Source organism: Mucor velutinosus, assembly GCF_035048745.1.
Source record: "Mucor velutinosus strain NIH1002 chromosome Unknown tig00001567, whole genome shotgun sequence".
Classification (NCBI taxonomy): Eukaryota; Fungi; Mucoromycota; class Mucoromycetes; order Mucorales; family Mucoraceae; genus Mucor; species Mucor velutinosus.
This window is the reverse complement of record NW_027041896.1, coordinates 78,340-98,100: the sequence shown is the minus strand read 5'-3', so window position 1 is coordinate 98,100 and position 19,761 is coordinate 78,340. Positions and strand designations below refer to the sequence as shown.

At 40.5% G+C, this 19,761-nt stretch overlaps 4 protein-coding genes across 4 annotated transcripts; all 4 read right to left on the bottom strand.

Annotated features, from left to right (window-relative positions):
* Window positions 1-1,295: 1,295 nt before the first annotated feature.
* On the bottom strand, window positions 1,296-4,666 carry ATC70_011905 (uncharacterized protein; the record flags this gene model as incomplete). The annotated part of the gene is made up of 11 exons (XM_064831089.1): window positions 1,296-2,270; window positions 2,330-2,561; window positions 2,618-2,749; window positions 2,803-2,914; window positions 2,973-3,354; window positions 3,417-3,508; window positions 3,566-3,968; window positions 4,022-4,192; window positions 4,241-4,342; window positions 4,401-4,488; window positions 4,539-4,666. The coding sequence occupies 11 exons, from the start codon at window positions 4,664-4,666 to the stop codon at window positions 1,296-1,298; spliced, it is 2,817 nt and encodes a 938-aa protein (XP_064687957.1).
* A 179-nt stretch (window positions 4,667-4,845) lies between these two features.
* ATC70_011904 (uncharacterized protein) lies at window positions 4,846-5,916 on the bottom strand (the record flags this gene model as incomplete). The annotated part of the gene is made up of 2 exons (XM_064831088.1): window positions 4,846-5,625; window positions 5,683-5,916. The coding sequence occupies 2 exons, from the start codon at window positions 5,914-5,916 to the stop codon at window positions 4,846-4,848; spliced, it is 1,014 nt and encodes a 337-aa protein (XP_064687956.1).
* Window positions 5,917-6,217: 301 nt separating this feature from the next.
* Window positions 6,218-10,152, bottom strand: ATC70_011903 (uncharacterized protein; the record flags this gene model as incomplete). Its single annotated transcript, XM_064831087.1, has 10 exons — window positions 6,218-6,796; window positions 6,853-6,940; window positions 6,995-7,059; window positions 7,117-7,263; window positions 7,323-7,619; window positions 7,677-7,821; window positions 7,875-9,247; window positions 9,297-9,362; window positions 9,412-9,620; window positions 9,681-10,152. 10 exons carry the CDS (start codon window positions 10,150-10,152, stop codon window positions 6,218-6,220), a joined length of 3,441 nt encoding a protein of 1,146 aa, XP_064687955.1.
* Window positions 10,153-10,739: 587 nt separating this feature from the next.
* On the bottom strand, window positions 10,740-11,433 carry ATC70_011902 (uncharacterized protein; the record flags this gene model as incomplete). The annotated part of the gene is made up of 4 exons (XM_064831086.1): window positions 10,740-10,745; window positions 10,806-11,114; window positions 11,208-11,307; window positions 11,396-11,433. The coding sequence occupies 4 exons, from the start codon at window positions 11,431-11,433 to the stop codon at window positions 10,740-10,742; spliced, it is 453 nt and encodes a 150-aa protein (XP_064687954.1).
* Window positions 11,434-19,761: the final 8,328 nt, after the last annotated feature.

Sequence of the window (19,761 nt, the reverse complement as noted above, 5' to 3'; positions counted from 1 at the left end):
AAGGCTCTCTAAATTTAGGGAAAAATCCCTGATACAAGGAAAAAAGTCTTAGTGTTGGCCCTACTTCTAGAGAAATTGGAATACGGAAAGCACCATAAATTTAGGGACCCATTATTTTAGTTGATGAAATGACAGTTGGAACACTACTTTATTGGGGGATCTAACCCTTATATTACGCCACAGATACTGGTAATTTGGTTGGTATAAGTATGAATCTGGGATGACATGAATATGGTACATTTATGTTTTTTATAATCAAATTGCAATACGAATACATAAAAGCCTCACTAATTACATATAGAACACAAAGAAAAGAATACACATATTGCATGTGGCAGCCTTGAACTTCAGGGAATCATTCTTTGTATATCTAGAAAACCATTGGTTAAAATGAAAGTTTATAATGACACATACATTATTTTTTTGATTCTCTTCTTGGAGACACACTTTGATTTCCTCAATTTGATCTTCTTCTTAATTCATTTTTCCCGTGTGAGGCTCGCTCTCCTTAGGAAGGGCCGTCAATGATTTCCAAGAAAGTACGCAGAGAAACATCACCATAATAATTTGCGATCCCATCACCTATAATCGTGGCTTACCAAAATAGTAGTAGTAATATAGCTTGAATAAATTGCATTTTATACCGGTTTTGCCATATCCATAGAGTATTTGATACGTTACGGGCATCGAAAGATTCTGTGAGGTCTTCAATAGTTCGGCTGCTCATTTACAGCAAAGTTCTTGACGATTGGCAGTTATCTTCACCAAAGAGAGAGAGAGAGAGAGAGCCATCGTAAGGGATTAAGGTGCCATCACTCTGCGATGGTCGGGGGGGGGGGGACCAGCGACAGCGGAAGGAGAGGTGTTATAATCCATAGCTTCGGATTCTTGGCTTCTTTTTCTACTTCCATTCTAAAATAATGAGTATTATAAAGCTAGATACCAATCCCTCTAAAATACATCATCTTGGGCATTGTGAACTCATTGCTCAAACCGCGCACAAGACCAATTTCGACTCACAAGAGTCAAGACAAGAAGATGTCAGTTGGAATGGTTTCTTTCCTCCCCAGCATGCCGAATACTATTCTTGATCCCCTTGCTTCTCCCTCGTTTTCTTTCATTATTTCATCTTTGATATTAAGTTTATGCTGAGGCTATGTTTATTTTACGAATAGAGTAATATTTTTTTCACTATGAAACATATAGTTGTCACTGTAGGATAATTTAAGCAAAAGGACCAAAGGAAGAAGTGGATTTAATGATGTAAACACCAAGTATATACAGTATAACTGTCTCTAAAATGGACCATGAATTGCATTTCTACGACTGGAGTCTTTTCTCAGCAGTGTATTGGCATGGCTATCCTCTATGGTCTCATCGGTTGACACACTATTGTTTCGCTGCTGTGAATAGTCCTTCTTATCTGTCCCGCTTCTTGAGAGTATACGCTTGAATGGATTGAATTTACGATGTTTCTTTTGAGACAGTGTCTTGCTGAGGTTACTGCCCTCTTCCTCTTCCTGATGTCTTTCTTCACTGTTGGCACTATGGCGAGACAGAGTAAGATTCAGCTGATGAGTGCCGCCGGATAGCCAGCTGTGATGCTTGTGATGCTGCTTTTCTGATTTCTCGCTGCGTGCGCTTTGTATACTGCGATTATCGTCCATCAAATGTGGGTCTTGCGAACCAGCGGCCAAGGGTGATTCAGGCAAGGACTCATGCTCGAATGGATTCGTCGACCTTTGTTGATGATAAATGCCATCCATATCCAATGCATTCGTTTCGAACGGGTTTGTTGATTTAGGTGTTTTCAAGGGAGATTGTTCAGGGTGCACAGCAGCATCAGGTTTGAATGGATTTGTGCTGAAAGAAGGTGGAACTGGGTTGTTTGCGCTCTGTGGTGGCGTGAACGGATTGGTGGATGCTTCAACACTGTTTGGATCTTGGTCCACATGCATAGTGACAATAGGCGGAACATGGCTCATATTGCGTCTATCCTTGATGGGCTGCTGCGATGCAGTATCATCTATAGACGCTTCTCTTTCGTGCGGTTTGAATACACCTTTATGGACACTGCTTGTGTTTGACATGATTGAGCCTCCGTCGTTGTTGTCTTCTATATCTGACTCATATATGTAAGGCGAATTGGCAATGTCGTCAGGTACTTTGAGGTATTCTGGAGCAGGATCTTCCTTCTTGGGTGGCAAGGGCGCCAGCACTGCTTCCTCCTCTACCAGGCGTGGAGCAATAATAGGCGCAGTAAATTCCAGCTATGTTGTGATGGACGAGTCAGTTTTCTAGTGGGGTGTGTATCATGGCAAACACTTACTGGAAACTTGTACTTTGTGTTATAACCAGGAGGAATACGATAACTCCAATACTTGAGATCCCTTTTAAACGTTTGAATAGCGTCCTCCCACATGTCTTCTGCATTCCAAAGTCGACGAGATATTCTTTTGGAAGACTTGTCTGGAATCGAGTCGAATCGCCATTCTGTGCACTTGATGGGATCTCGAGGCTTTAGGCAATCCTCTAGAAATTGAACCTCTTCCGCCCGTTCTCTAGATAGCTCGTTGTAAGTTAGCTATTCATGTGCATCTCTTATAGTAAAGAATACCTTTTTGTATGCTCATCGTCGATAGGCGCATTCTTCAGCTGTTCCAAACCTTGCTGAGCATCTGTAATGCGTCTACAGTAAATGTCATCCTCGATTTTAGCTGCCAAAGCGTCCTTTTCAGCCGGATCAAATCTAAGAGAGCTTGTCAGGATTGATTTCTTTACAACAGATGTACTGCTAAATACCTATGCCTATTCCTTAAATTACTAGCAGCATCAAATCTCACAATGCTTGCTGTCAATTGTCCTCCACTGGTGATGGAATAGTACATGCTTGGTCTCAATTTGGATGGAATCACTAATCAACCTCCTGATTAGTACTGACATTAATAACAAATCTTCAATTTATTTTTCACCTTTCACCACAGCACCTCTGGCCTCCACAATTTCCTCGCCTTTATAGATGGTACCAGGCTCTGGTCTACCCCATTCACCTAATCCAAGAGCACCTGCCAACAACATGGTGGATCTTTCCTCTTCAGCATAGTCACCCTCATCCCATATATCAGTTTTCCATGATTGAGCATTGGCATATTTGTAATTTTGATCTTTGGTGAACCAAACGTTTCCCTTCTTGCGTTCCCGTACGATAGGTAATGTGTCCTGCTGATCGTAGCGAGTAATACGATAATGCGTGTCCCATATAGGTAATGCTTCAGGCGAAAGTGTGTAGTATCGCATGGTGCCATCTGAAGCTGTTGTACCTAAATTCTCAGGTCGAATGTTGGACCAAGTGACCTAATTCATGACGCTTTGAGTAAACTATAACCTATTTTTTATGCTTGCCAGCGCTTACTTACAGAGGTAACAATTCCTGAATTACCATCAATCTTGGCAACAGGCACTTTGTATGATGCTCTAATATCCCATATACTGACCAAAGAGTCCTCACCTAATAGCATATGTTGGCATGCCAGCAAAGACGATTATAAACAAGACGGAGGCCTACCTGCAGAGGCTACCCAGTAGGGTATAAAGGGATTGAACTTGGCGTCTCGAATAGGTCTATCGTGAGCATTGTCTGCACTCCACACCTCACCATTATGGCTGTTGGTTGGTATGCGAGTGTCTACTATCAGCAGCTTTCGATCATAGCCACCACACACAATCAATGAGTGTGCATCATTGGGCGACCAGCTTGCACAGTTCAATGGCGCTTCAGTTGCATAGATACGTGATACAGGTGCCTTTTGTTCCAGCGCATCCCACACACACAGCTGATTCACAGTGGTTGTTAGAAACCGGCTTGATGCGTGAACGGATGCGTCCATGTCGTTTGAAGAGTAATTTGGCGAAAGCTCGGATGATTTGATGTGCGAGTTGGCAATGTAGGATGGCGAGTAGATGGTGATCTAAAATGCGTGTCAATGCAACGTATGGCAGTTGATTCTTTGAATTACAGTACCTCAGATGGTGGACTGACGTATTGACCTATCAAGCTGAAATCCTGTAATTGATCATTCTCAAAGACTATGCTAAATAGCTTTGTCACACCTTGATTAGTGCCCACGAGTAAATGATGGCCTGACCAGTCAATTGAGTGTATAGGCGCCCCTAGTACCTCTTTATGCAAAGGCTTTGATAGTGTCAATCTCTATAAGTAGCATCACATAATGCCCGTTACCATAAATCTCGGTCCAGATTCTACATCCTTTACAGCAGACATGTCTCTCACAAAATACAGGCTGCCATCCTTGTTGCCAGACCCCATTGCAATGACTCCATTCTATCAGTCCTTGTGAGTACTCGTTTGCCGTTAGCCATAGCAAATTTGAGTGCAATACCTCGGATATGGCGATGCATGTCAGATAGTTTTCGCTACCTCCATCTTGATTGATATCAAACTGCTCTGACCGCAGACCTTTTACATGTCTATTTCAGATGTTAATGTCTATGTTGGGTATCGTGCATAAATGGCATACTCTTCATAGTTCTCGGATAGGATTCTCCAGCCAGACGACCGATTGTAGCAACATAAAAAAGGCATTCGTTTCCCAGGATAAAAAGCATGCACTCTGGGTATAAGATGTCCTCTGTGAACTTGGACCATTTTATTAAGTGTATATAATGAAGCAACAAAAAATATAGGGAAGGGAGGGAAAAAGATGGAATCATGCGTGGTTGGGGTATTTTTAAGCTATTGTCGAATTAAAGAAAAAAAAAAAAAAAAAAAAGAGCAAATGTCTCGGTTGTCAGAGGTTTCAGATGATACCCATCTTTCGCATGAATTTAGGGCAAGACAAGATCATCAAATGAAATGTTTTCGCAGTTGGGATACTCCTTCATGGGATTGAGGTCAATCAGTTTTTCCTTTTCTGCATACAGCGCTTTGTAAGCTGCTTTGATGGTTGCCTCACTTACACCGGCAACATGCGCAATGTCCTTGGTGGATCTTGGGTTCTTGCAGAGGTAAGACACCAAATAGATACAGGCAGCGGCAATGGAAATGGGCGACTTGCCTCCTAGTGTTCCCAAATGCTTTGCTGTTCGAGCCAGATCAACACCGGATTTCTGTACAAAATTGGGTAATCGCAAGTTGCTGCAGAAACGGTTCATCAAATCCTCAGGTTCAACGACATTGGTTGTGGTCAATATTTTGGTTTTGAGCGCATTGCAACAACGTCCAATCTCCTTCTTGGGCACTCGAGTCAAAGCGCAGATCTCACGAAATGTTCTGGCGACACCTTCCTGTCTACAGGCAATGCAGATACAAGTAGCGATAATCACATCATTTGATTTGCCTCGCAGGAGCTTCTCATCTTCAATCCGCTTATACAACTGCTTGGCTGTGTCGCTGACGAGTCTGGACAATGAAATGGAGTCGCACATAGCTGTGATATCTTTGTAAATGGCGGCCATATTTCGATCTCCCTTATGTTGTAATTGCTTTCCTTGCACCTTGTTCAATGTCTTTGATATGCCCGAACCTCCGTCTTTGCGTGAGATGATGGTATCCAATTGATCACCGTCAAGCAATGGATTGGAAGCAGCACCCACACGAGAAGGGTCCTAATTTATACATCAGTTGGCTCCTCTTCCACTAGTTCTATACTTGTACTCATTTACATCGCCCTCATCATTCGCAAACGTTCTCCATTCTGAACGAGTGTCGACGATACGGTCTCCCAACACGAGGCCGCAATCTCCACACACCAGATCGCCCGATGCAAACTCTTCTACAAGATTAGGAGGTCTGATTTTGCAATCAAGACAAAACAGAGTGACATTCAGGTTTTGTTGGAAGGGCTGATGTTGATCGACCTTTTGCTCACGAAGAGGGAACGGAATATGAGGCGACATGATGGTAAAAGAGATAAAGAAAAAGGGGAAAGAAAGGAGTAAAATAGCAAAAACAGATTTATATGCACTTTTAATGTGTGGTACATCAGCAGCACGGATTACACGGCGGCAAATTAAAGTGATTCTTTGTGCTTAAGTTAGCAAAGCTGATATGAAGACAGGCAACGATTGTAGGCAACTCACGTAAAGTATCATAGCACATGTATACACAGACAGTCCCCTTAGGTACATGACATCTAGTATTGTTAGCCTGAAATGGCATGATTGTATTGAAGAGATAATCAACCATTATAAAAGCACTTTATTCGTCATCTTCATTTTCTGCTGGTGAATCAGCCGTAATGGATGAAGACGCAGCTTTGGTTTGCTTGGTCTTTTTGTTCATCAGTTTCTTCTTTTCTTTTGCCTCTATCTTTGCCTGCTTCTCCTGTTCTCGTAGCTCTTCCCTCAGCTTGCGCTTTTGCTCTTTTTCTGCTATACGCTGCGCCTTTTCCTCCATCTTTTGTCGCTTCTTTTCCGCCTTTTCCGCCTTCTCAGCTACAATTTCTTCGGTAGGACGTTTGCGCTTGTTCTTTCTGTGATCTGCTTGCGATGAAGATGCCTCTTTAGCTAGTTTCTTTCTGCCTGCTGCCGTCTTGTTGGTAGGCGGGTATCGTGGTCGATTCTTGCTTTTAGGAATGTACTCATCTTCTATCAGTGGCTTGCCAGAAGGATCTGATAACTTCTTTGCGAAATAGGGCTGCAATAGACCAATAACGTTCTTTTCAGATGTCAGTGGCAAGAAGCTGGGTGGCGGTGGATACTTGTATTGTGGTTCTTTGTTGGCATCATGCGTGGTGGGTGATTTGTCCTTTTTACCAAACCAAAGTCGAGTGGGTATCTATAGAAAACATGAGTAATGAGCCACCAGGTGACAGGCTGGTTTTCCCTTCTTACATTGAGTGCGTCTAGGTTGTATTCTCTGTCTAATCCAATGTTCTTAAAACCAAAGTAGTCTTCTCCAAGATCCTCGCCAAAAACACCACTAAAGATAGAGTGTCAGTATGCTGGTCATTCCTACTACATGTGTATACTGTACGTAATGAATGTGTCATCTTCATTCAGCAATGCCTCGTCATCTTGTACTGGTTTGTCAGAAGGACCCTATAATAATACCGATTAACGTTCTGCACAAACAGCCTTAATAAGAGTGACATTTACAGCAATCATGTCTTGATACGAGGCCTGCAATCTACGTTTGACATCATCTAATCTTTGTATATTCTTCTCAATATCGTCATGCACATAGCCTTCAAGATCTGATATATCCAAAATGCCATTCTCATAAAGTGTATGGCACAGCATTTCCTAGTATGTTGTATTAATGATAACGTCCCATAGCCTAAATAGCACTGTCAATGACTTACGTCGCCATCCATATCGTGTCCATAGTCATCCCAGTAAGATCGCAGTGTTTTACCAATGTTTGTCAAGTAATCTGTCATCACATCAGTCAGCACATTCAAAGCGCCCATCTTGGCTCCCTCAAAACCAGCATGAGCGAGTAGCTTGGACAGCACTTTTTGCACCATTTGATGACCTGATTCTGGGTTGAGAGCTAATGGCGGTATCTTGGCAGAAGAGGAGGGCATAGGCACCAGCTGCTTTTGGGAATCTGAAATGGCTTCATCTACTTCCTCAATGGAAGACGCTAATGTAGAAATCTAAGCATCATACGATGAGTACAAACTGATACATCCAATTGACTGCGCTCACATTACCGGCACATTGTTGCGTATCGCATTGCATTTGGCATACATGAGACGCACTTGCTCCAACGCCTTGTTGCTCTTGTCAATCAGAGGCGTCAGTCCATATGTTGGAAATTGAAGTTGAGGATAGACATCCAGCGAGACATCAGAATAACTTATGAACAGTGTTATCCATCATTCATCCAAAACACTCATCAAACAACCTACCCTTGAGCAGCCAATAGCGCCTCGGGACTGAGATCAACAGAAGACTTTCTCACAATTGCCTTGCCATTAGACGACACTGTAGGTTCAATTACATCTTCAGGCACGCCGTCAATCTCTGGGATACCGCTGGCAATCTCATAATCCGGTAAAAACAAATCATTCCTTGTAGAATCGTCCACTGTTTTGTCTGGCTTGGTGATCTTTCTGGAAAAGAAGGCATCTAAATTCTCATCATCACTAGAATCCAGGTCGAAATCATCATACAGGGTGGCTGTCGTGGATCGTCGATCTGTCCACTTTAGAAAGCGCTCAAATTCACAGCGCACCAACTTGACCACTGCTTCTGGCTTGTCGTGCAAGTGCTCCATCATGGCAAAGCGTTCCATGTCCAGCCCAGATCGCATCAGTGCTTCCCTTTCAGAAAATGAGAACTGATACTGTTTTTCAACGTCTGTCGTCAGTTTGGCTCTAGTCTTCTTGGTCTTGTCTCGCCACACTTGATCTTGATACTCTCCTAAATCAGCGTCAATCTCGGCATTCAACTTTTTTTCTTCTTGCTCCAGATCAATGTTCTCGTCGTCGCCTTCACCCGTTTGATTTGCCTTGACATGCTTACCGCCGTACTGAGGTGTACCTGACATTTCTGGTGTGAAGGCGTTTTCCATGTCGCTGATCTCTAGTGCAGAGAGGGGGGCAGCACTGGATCCTCGTGTCAGTGATCTTTCTCGAGATTGCCTGTCCATCTGCTGTATCGGTGTGCTCTTGCGTTCAATTGAAACGTGCTTCCCCGCAGATTTTCTCGACACGCGGTGTTGTGGTTCATGCTCCTCCTCCTCGCTTATCTCGTCTCCCTCGTCCTCTACCTCGGGCTTGATCTCTTTGATGCTAATGTTGGGCACACGAGCCATCAATCGCTCTGTCTTTCTTCGCATGGCAATGGCATGTTTTCTATACTCGCTGGCAGAATTGGTGTTGTACGCTAAACAATTGTCGTAAATCAGATACAAATCATCAGCAAACTCCTTTTTGGATCGATAACTCAAATTCTTCATCTTTTTGGTGACAGTGCCTAAATCCATGGGCTTCTTGATAACATCAAAGTAATCAGGTGCTTCGCGTTTGCTGACTTTGTTGAGAAAGGGCGTTGAGTGTTCCGTATAGTTTTTGAGGTCAACAAGCACTTTTTCGCATGCTTCGTAGAGTTCCTCTTGACCCACTCGATCGTCGTTGGCCCATTTGGAGCGATGGCCTTTGAAATCAGAGAGCAGGTTTTGTAGTTCTCGATCAGATAACTGTGTCTTTTGCCGGTTTGCAACAATGCCTTGCAGTAAGTATTTTAAATTGAAGTTGCCATCCGCATTGAACATGGATAACTGCACCATGTTAGTAATGCCAACTGATATGGAAGCATAGACATCTTACCGATTTGGCTGCTGCGTTCTCTTTGGCTTCTTCTGCTTCGTTGAGCTCTTCTTGGGCTTCGAATTCCTTGATTGGGTATTAGTCAGGCACATGGATGATACACTGTTGCCGTTACCTCTAGTTTGCGTTGCTCTATCATAGCAGCTCTGTCCAATTCAAGCGAGTGAAAAATGTCTCGCAGTGGCACATTGTCGGGTGCTGTGATGATTTCCTCCAGTTTGGAAGCATCATTCGTTGTAGCGGTAGTATTTATGGTAGTGGTTGTAGTGTTATTAGTGGTAGTGGTGTTTGCATTGATTTCATTGTTGTTATTTGCTGCTTTGTCTACTTTGTGCGACAGCATTAATATTACATTTCAGTCATCATTTGACCTCTTCCATTTACCCAATGCCTCTGTATCATGGTTTGGTTTCTCTGCTGCTGCTGCTGCTGTTACTTCTGTTGTTTCATCTTGTTCTGTCATTAATTCGTCCTTCTTTGATACATGTGCTTCAGAGAAAGTGTGCCATGCCTGTGACACTTCCGACGCGGAAGGTATGCAAAGTCGATGAGTTTGCTCCAACAAAGAGTCTAATGAGACCAATTTGCAGCAGAATTTATGCGTTTTGAATATGTGGGGTATCAGTTGCTCATAAAGCATTGAGCGGACACGGAAGGCTGTTGTATCCACATCCTCCTGCTTATCGATTTGGTTGATAAAGGCAATCCATGTAGCGAAATTCACAAGCGTATCTTGAAAGTATAATTGTTCACTTGGCGTGAGATATTGCTGGTGTACATGATGTTCTAGTAGATGCTGGGCCAATACAAAAGAGAGTGGTAGCCATGGAGGCAGCTTCTTTTGTACGTCCATCATATTGAGTGTCTGTGAGATGAACAAGGTAAGGAAAGAGGAGAGTTTATCATTGGTGGTTCCGTGACAAAATATTCACAACAGCTCCAACAGAGTCACAACAAACATGCACCAATGTTGAATAGTAAGAGGATGGCATTGGGTACGTTATCGATGCGATGGAGCAATGGAACCAGATGTGATGGTGATTTCAATCCAGACATGCATGCTCCAAGCTGCCTAGCAACAACCACATCTCAGTAATACACATGTGCGAGGCAAAGATGTGCTTTTGATCTACAATAACTGCATTTATCCAAAATCGTTTATTGTAGTATAAAAAAATCCATGATAATGATATCCAGGTATCTTGACTGGATAAATAAAGCACTGTTACAGAAAATAAAAATAATATAGAGAGAAAGAGAGAGGGGCGAGAAGGGAAGAGACGTATAATATATACATTTTGATAGAATTTTCTTCTTTTTTGTTGTTGCAAAGGAGAGAAGGGTGTGTAGTTTTTTTTTGTGGTAGTTTTGAAAAAAGGAAATGTATAAAATCTATTAGAGTTTTGTTGGTCGCTTGTGATTGATAAGAATATTGCATCAGCATTAAATCTACATTAGAAATGAGTTAGACATCCTTAAGTGCATCCATGCACACATTGGCAAACTTACCTGAGGCATGACAGGCTTATTTTGATCGGCTGTCATTCTAGAGATACCGATACCAACACCTTCAATCAAAGCAAGAAGAGCACCACCAACAACGGCAGAAACAGCAGCAGCTTTGACACCACCACGGGCAGCCAAAACACCACCAGTCAAACCGCCAGAGAGGATAGAGTTCCAAGGATCTTCCTTTTGTCTAATACCCTTTAAACCACAATCAAATGTTGAAAAAAGACCACCCCAAACAGCAAAGTTACCACCTAAAACAGGAGCACGAGCCTTCATGGCAGAGACAGCACCCGTCAAACGTTCACCCTAAGAATGAGACACATGTAAGCATCTTTCTCTGTCTCTGTCTCTCTCCTTTGATTCTCTCGCAATGCCTCCAATGCTCAAAAAAATACTTACTTTGGGTGAATTCTTTGCACCTTTAACAGAGTGCCAAATACCACCACCTACAGCACCCATAACAAAAGCACCACCCAAATCATTGAGAATGACCCAAGGGCTGTTGTAAAAAAAGAAAAAAAAAAAAAAAAAGGTTGACAGGTTAGAGGATGTACATCCAGGGTAGTATGATTTCTTGCAAAACTTACCAAGGATCTCTGGAGTGATCTTGTGAAGCGTGTCCCATATTGATTTAGTTTATAAATGTAAAGAAAAAGTAGGGTAAAGAGGGATATTCCAAAGTAAAAGTAAAAAAAGAGAATGGAAAGCTAAAGAAAAAAATAGGTTTCCAGGGTTGAGAGAAACATGGTCAGTTTTGTTGGCTTCTCGAGTCACAAAAACAGACATCGGGATTCACTGGCAAAATGCTCTTAGTTTGGTTGTGCTATGGACATGGATAGAAAACCAATATTTTTCTTAATTTGGATGTGAATTGGACTAAGGCACGCTGGAATGTAATAGTTTGAGACTAGAACTGTTGGACCTATGTGAGCTGGTGGGTTCTATTCCTTGACATTGAAAGCGAGACAGAAGAAATCACACTTCTTGCAGAGATGAAGGACACACAGTGAGGGGAATCTACACTCAATTGAATGATCTCCGCCAGATCTAAATGGTTGAACTAATTCTCAGGGATACATTTCAATGCGAAAAAAACTTTTAAATGTCAAGGATGTTAAATGGGACATACAGTTCTTAGATCAAATGTATAACATCGCCAGTGATTCCAGAAAAGAGACATAACCTTGCTGATAAGTAAAAGGAGGAGAACAGCTTTGCATGCCAGGACATTGGGTGATGGGTGCTGCCCGCTTATAAATACCAGGCATTGCGGCATGTCAGAGAGGAGACGGTTCTCACTAATTTGATTTAGTATTTTGTATAGATTTAAACCAACTGAACTTGGACACAATACCCTACGAGTTTATGCATGGCAATTGTGTATCACTTTGAGTGAATAGAAGACACCTTGTTTACCAAAGGTGCGATCATTGACTTATCTGTTGGCCATTATGCTGTGAAAAAATAAGGGCATAGATGAAAGAATTTGCTTGAAATTTACTCATTTGATATGTAATTATCGTTAGGACATTTACGCTAGGGGATGAGCAGTTTGCGAAGATGTTACTGTCCAGATATAGAGACACATATCGAAATAAAAGTGCTTAAGCTAAGCTATGGTGCTGTTCGCGCAATGCACCTTCTAGGAGCTTCACAAATATCGCTGGCCTTTGTAAGGGAGACATGATTGATCCTGCCAGCAGCAGCAGCCATAACGTTTCTATCTCCGCTTATGATTCTGTTCTGATTTGATGATTTTCAAGCTTTTTGGGCATTATTCGACTTATTTAGCAGGATTCGACTGTAATTTGCGATAATCATCCCAGATTTTGTAATGCGCTTCTGGATTGCTTTCTAAGGAGAATGTAATGGTGCTAAGTAAAATAGATGTTTAGATTGAACTCATTGAGCAATTCCAGAAAATATGAAATGAGGTTTTTGGCCAAAATGTCAAAATTTTGCATATCAAGGCCTCATAAAAGTGATTTCAGAAGTTGCTTTGGATCGAGAGAAACATTTTGATTTAATATATACCTTAGTAAAAGTCTTCATTTTCAAGCCAAAAATCGCGATCGTTTGATTTTCGACGAAAACCATGAGGGGTGCCTCATGCTTTTTGGTCGATTTTTGGTCATGTTTTTTTGGACCTCAAAAAGTTGAGCAAAGGTATCAAGAAGTAAGTGCTAGTTAAGAGTAATGGTTTGGGACTATTCTGACGACCTAAAACGGATTCTAGCACAAGAAATCTTTGCTGGAATGCATCTAATATTCGCTGTGATCTGCATATATTTAAGTCGTAAGAGGTAATGCATGTATGGTATCTATCCCTATATGGATTGAATTCACAGAAACAAACTCGAAATATCGCAAGATAGTCAATCCACAGTGTTAGTAGGTCTTTTATAGCCGCTTTTGCTCAATAAGGTGCAGTTAAAAAGTGAGCTTGAAACCATCCAAGAATACGTTTTGAAATATCGGCGCTACAGCTTAAAAAATAGCAAGCTCTTAGAGCCAAATTTTGCAAGAAAACGAGAGTGTAATTGAGTTTCTGATGGAAAAGTTGACGTTGAGAGATGGATAATTTCCGAAATTAGCGATTTTTGAGCAACGGCCTTGATATAAAGCCTATTGTTGGAATCTGTAAGTTACAAGTAATGAAAAATAATTAAGAAAGATATCAAAGGAAGACTTTAAAAGTAATCAGATACGAAACCTAAAGATTTATCAATTGATTTGAGCGCATCTTACTTAAATAAAGTCATTATAGCTAAATCAATCAATCTAATTGTTCAATGAGTCAATACATCAAGTTCTGTAAATCCAATATTGATCATTATGAAGGATCCGACTACCGTTGAGTGTCTGAACTCCCGCAGCTCTACATACTCAACACTACGTATTTTACAGAAAAAGAGGAAACAGTTATTCCAAGTTCCTTGTTGATGCTAGAGCCTTTATATCTGGACCATTATATACCCATTTTGAGGGCTTGCTAAACATATAAAGGGGTTTTTTTTAACGCTACTTTGGTTGTAACATAATAAGCGAGGACAATGTCAGGAAAACAGAATTAAAAGAAAAGCTATTGCTTGTGTTTAGAATAATGAAATATAGACAGAGGAAATGCAATTAAAACTGAATATATCTATTAAGTTATTCCAAGTTTGAAGGAGGATTAAAACTAGTGTAAATTTCAGAGGTATTTATAGGTATTTGGCAGTGTCGCAGCAATAGGACCTTGATCTTGAATGCGGGATAATTGTGTAAGCTTCGAACAAGTTAGAGAAGATGTGTTATGTAAACGCTCATAGATCACTAGTCAGGAACAGCCAACAGAGATGATCCAGGATAGAATGATCTTCCTGGTAAATTTGACGGAAGAGCATTTGTCAGAATTGAAACCCACTTTCAGGGACGAAGGGACATATATTACCACATTTTAGGAACCAGGATATAGACTTCTAACCGTTTGATGGCACCACTCTCATATTCCTTTATACTGTCTTCTGAATAAAGAGATCGCGATCTATCACACATCTCTGCTCATGCTCAGATCTCCTCCTGTATTATGCAACATGGAATACATTTGCCTATCAGAGATAATCTATATCCTAAACGCATCGTTCAACTGCCAATTCAACCCGATCACTTCACTAATTGAGTTTTATTCCCCAAAAAATGAGATTTCGTTCCGACACCTACGATGCTTCCTCTAAAACCTGGGTTTTCAACCTTCAAATTGGAATTTACAATGGCAGTAACACCTTGGTAACGTTCATGTGATGCTGGAGACTATCAAATAAATTCAGGGGGTGGTATTACTAAAAACCATGTACAAATAAAATTTTATGTGAGCCACTGTAGCAAAAGTTGGCCTTGAGCGATGGGTTTTCAACAGTTTGGCAGGGGCTGAGCTATTAATACGAGTTGTAAATCCATGAGAACTGATGCTACTATAGCTTTTTTTATACTGTTGTTGTAACAACGTTCTAACCAGCACTGGACTGAAATAATAATACTTGTATAACATCTTCACATGATAAATTTAAAAGACATCCCTCACATGCCACTGTTTAATGCATGCTAGATCAAATGATTACACCTAATTTTATACTTTTAATTAACGAAGGACTTATATTGTATTCATTTGGCTACCCTTTTATTACAAACATAATATCATGATAAATGATAAATCAATAGGAGATCAACTAGCTAGAATCCTTCGGTCCCTGAACCTCTGAGCCAATCAAATTGCTTGAAAACTCCGCTGACCTAAAAAAAATTGCGAGAGTTTCCCCCTGCTTTGATGTGAGGCAAAATTTTAAGCGCCGCTATAATAGCAATATAGCCGCTGCTATCATCAAACTTCCCCCAAGTGCTAGAGCATGCCTTACTTACACCACCTAGCTTTAAATACTGGCATTGAGACCCTCAATCATCACTAAAGTAAGTAGCGATAACCAAGTGGAGGCGGCCTATCTACCTCCTAGCCTCGGATAGAGTCTTGTTGAGCTTCAGGGATAGGCACATCCACACAACGTAAAAAAGGTATGCTTCAAAGAAACATAAAAATAATAAAGGAAAGAATAAAAGAACATACTACTATAGGAGTATAGTAGTACGTAGGCAAAAAAGGGATACTCACCACACAAAGTGAGTCAAAGAAAAGTATAACAAGTACAACATCAGAGATGCTCAAAAGAGCTCGTTGTTGCAACAAAATTGCATACATGAGCAAAGTGCATGGTAATAGTCGAATGTAAAGTAACGCAAACACACAAAACTGCAAAAGCAATGGTGGTATAAGTTTGCACTGCAACATAATGACTAACGTTGTCTCATGTGAAGCCACAGAGGCAACGTAACCAGCGAAAGAAGAAGAAAGCGCAACAAAGTAAATATCATGATAAAATGCATTATCACGAGAAAGGAAGCAATAATACAAACGTTCAAAAAAGTCTTATATCATTGCAACCAGAAGAAAGAAGATACTTACCACTTACCACTTACCACCACCGTAGATAGACCAGAGGACACGCAATCACCGGATATAGACCAGAGAAAAAGCATGCACCAGACACAGTACACCAGAGAAGACCATATTAGCAACAGCAGCAGCAACACCAACACCATGGAAAAACCAGAGAACAAACGACACTAGAGACCAGACAAAGACCAAACAACAAGCAACACCAGCAGAGACCAGACAAAGACCAAGAAGCAGACAGCAGAGACAGCAGAAAAGGAATGGCAGCAGCACCCACGTCAAACAGGCAAAAAAATTATCAAAACCTAACAAACAAATTCAGTTAGTACTGATTCTACGTCTTCCAGTGCTCGTTTATCGAATGGTACCTACTATATCCCTCTTCAAAAAAGCAGTGTCAAGTTCTTTTAGCAATACAAGGCAGTGTGATCAGAAGTTGGAGTGTTATTATCATTCGAACGGTTTCAAAACCAACATGGTTTGATACTAAACGCGTTTTGCAAAAGGAAAAAAAAAAACTGGGATATGGAAAAATGAGAGGACGCCCTATCCGACGTCACGGCTTGTAAATTTGGCCTCAGTCTTTTGCCACAGCAGCTGTCGCTGCGGCACTCAAACTTGGATTTGTGCAGTTGCAATTTTTGTATTCAAATTTGACTTGATTTGACATCCTTTAAACGTTTTTGCTAAATTTGACTATTAAAATTGTCATTGTTATACTTTACTTTCTAATGCATCTATAAAGAGTCAATAAAGGCGCATCGAATGATGCTGGTTACATTTAGTTTTTAGACTGAAAATAATGAGCAGTTTTCAAAAATATGAAAACAGGTTTTCTGTGAATATGTCAAAATTTAGTATATAAAAGTTTCATAAAAAAAGCATCCAGTGTTGCATTGCATCTGCATGATCAATTTGGCCTAATATGTATTACAAGAAAAACCTTCATTTTTGGGGCGAACGCGATCGTTTGATTGTCAAGAATTTTCCCCTACTAATACACATGTAAATATGCGGATTTTAATGGATTTGCAACGACCCAAAAAGTTTTGAGATAAAGCATCAGTAAGTAAAGCGTGGCCAAAGGAGGCGTTTGGCTTTATTCCAAGCGTCCAGAAAGCTCTATAGCATGAGTTATTCGTGTTTCGAAATGGCCAAGTTTGTACAGAATTTGGTCTAAAAGTAAGGCGTAGTATGTCGTGCTGCCAAAGAATTAAGTAAATTAAAGTTCTGTCTAATGTCCTTAATGTATTGCATGGTATAGAACTCAATTGCTAAGTGACAGTAGCTTTTATTCTAATTCTAGGGCTTAAGTCATTCTTTTTATTTAGAATGCGTGATTACAATAAATTTTAGACTTGGTTGTTAATGATATCATGTAAATTTGTATCTTACAAATTTTTCGGATTGAACATGATACTTATGAGATCAGCAGGATGTCTTCGATGATCGTCCCTTACAGAGATATCATATTTGGACGTAAAACTGGACTTCAAGTCTACCAACGATGTTGAGCTCTCATAGTTATTGAGGATAAGTGGTTATTACTGGACACGTTAAGTCGGCGTCAGCACGACGGGAGGGGATGTTGTGCCAGAAGAGCTACAACTGTCTATAAAGATTAAGATATTTTTGATGGGTAGATATGTCTGTGTTGTGCAACAACATGGACAAGCTATGATAATTGAAGTGCATCTCAGCTATCTAAATACTGAGGTTCACCAGATGTGATAAGCGTTGTACAAGATAAATTGCTACTTTGGCATTCAGAACTTAGTATAAATAGAATAACTCTTGTCTTCATCAATAAATCATTAGTTTTTGTGTCTGATCTTATTCAAATAAGTCTTTTCTTGTTTTTATAATATCGAACATTTTTTATAAGCTACAAATAATAATCCTTTTATTTTTTGTGCTTAACAAGAATAAAAGATTCTATCGCTTAGAAAATGAGTTTTATACAATGCAGAACATCACAGGTATCAGACAAAACTTTAATTTATCTACTTCTTGGCCAACCCAACCTACTACGCCTTAGTTTTAGGTCAAATTCTGTTCAAATCTAGCCATTTTCAAGCATGAATAACTCACGCTACAAAGCGTTTTGAGCGTTTGGAATAGCACCAAACGACTCCTCTTGACAACGCTCTACTCACTAATGGTTTATCTCAAATTTTTTTGGGTCACTGCAAATTTATAAAAATCCTCATTTTTACATAAGTATCAGCAAGGGAAAATACTTGAAAATCAAACGATCGCGTTTTTCACCCCAAAAAACGAAGACTTTTCCTATGATACATATCAGACCAAATTGATTGTAAGGATGGAGTGCAACTCTGGAAGTTCTTTCTACGGGACTTTTATATGCTACATTTTGACATATTCGCAGAAAACCGGTTTTGAAACTTTCGCAAATTGCTCATTATTTTCAGTCTGAAAGCTCAATGTAATCAACATCATTCGATGCGCCTTTATTGACTCTCCATAATCATATTAGAAAGTTGAGTGTGACAACGACAATTTTCATAGTCAAATTTAGCAAAAACGTTTAAAGGATGTCAAATCAAGTCAAATTTGAATACAAAAATTGCAACTGCACAAATCCAAGTTTGAGTGCCGCAGCGACAGCTGCTGTGGCAAAAGACTGAGGCCAAATTTACAAGCCGTGACGTCGGATAGGGCGTCCTCTCATTTTTCCATATCCCAGTTTTTTTTTTTCCTTTTGCAAAACGCGTTTAGTATCAAACCATGTTGGTTTTGAAACCGTTCGAATGATAATAACACTCCAACTTCTGATCACACTGCCTTGTATTGCTAAAAGAACTTGACACTGCTTTTTTGAAGAGGGATATAGTAGGTACCATTCGATAAACGAGCACTGGAAGACGTAGAATCAGTACTAACTGAATTTGTTTGTTAGGTTTTGATAATTTTTTTGCCTGTTTGACGTGGGTGCTGCTGCCATTCCTTTTCTGCTGTCTCTGCTGTCTGCTTCTTGGTCTTTGTCTGGTCTCTGCTGGTGTTGCTTGTTGTTTGGTCTTTGTCTGGTCTCTAGTGTCGTTTGTTCTCTGGTTTTTCCATGGTGTTGGTGTTGCTGCTGCTGTTGCTAATATGGTCTTCTCTGGTGTACTGTGTCTGGTGCATGCTTTTTCTCTGGTCTATATCCGGTGATTGCGTGTCCTCTGGTCTATCTACGGTGGTGGTAAGTGGTAAGTGGTAAGTATCTTCTTTCTTCTGGTTGCAATGATATAAGACTTTTTTGAACGTTTGTATTATTGCTTCCTTTCTCGTGATAATGCATTTTATCATGATATTTACTTTGTTGCGCTTTCTTCTTCTTTCGCTGGTTACGTTGCCTCTGTGGCTTCACATGAGACAACGTTAGTCATTATGTTGCAGTGCAAACTTATACCACCATTGCTTTTGCAGTTTTGTGTGTTTGCGTTACTTTACATTCGACTATTACCATGCACTTTGCTCATGTATGCAATTTTGTTGCAACAACGAGCTCTTTTGAGCATCTCTGATGTTGTACTTGTTATACTTTTCTTTGACTCACTTTGTGTGGTGAGTATCCCTTTTTTGCCTACGTACTACTATACTCCTATAGTAGTATGTTCTTTTATTCTTTCCTTTATTATTTTTATGTTTCTTTGAAGCATACCTTTTTTACGTTGTGTGGATGTGCCTATCCCTGAAGCTCAACAAGACTCTATCCGAGGCTAGGAGGTAGATAGGCCGCCTCCACTTGGTTATCGCTACTTACTTTAGTGATGATTGAGGGTCTCAATGCCAGTATTTAAAGCTAGGTGGTGTAAGTAAGGCATGCTCTAGCACTTGGGGGAAGTTTGATGATAGCAGCGGCTATATTGCTATTATAGCGGCGCTTAAAATTTTGCCTCACATCAAAGCAGGGGGAAACTCTCGCAATTTTTTTTAGGTCAGCGGAGTTTTCAAGCAATTTGA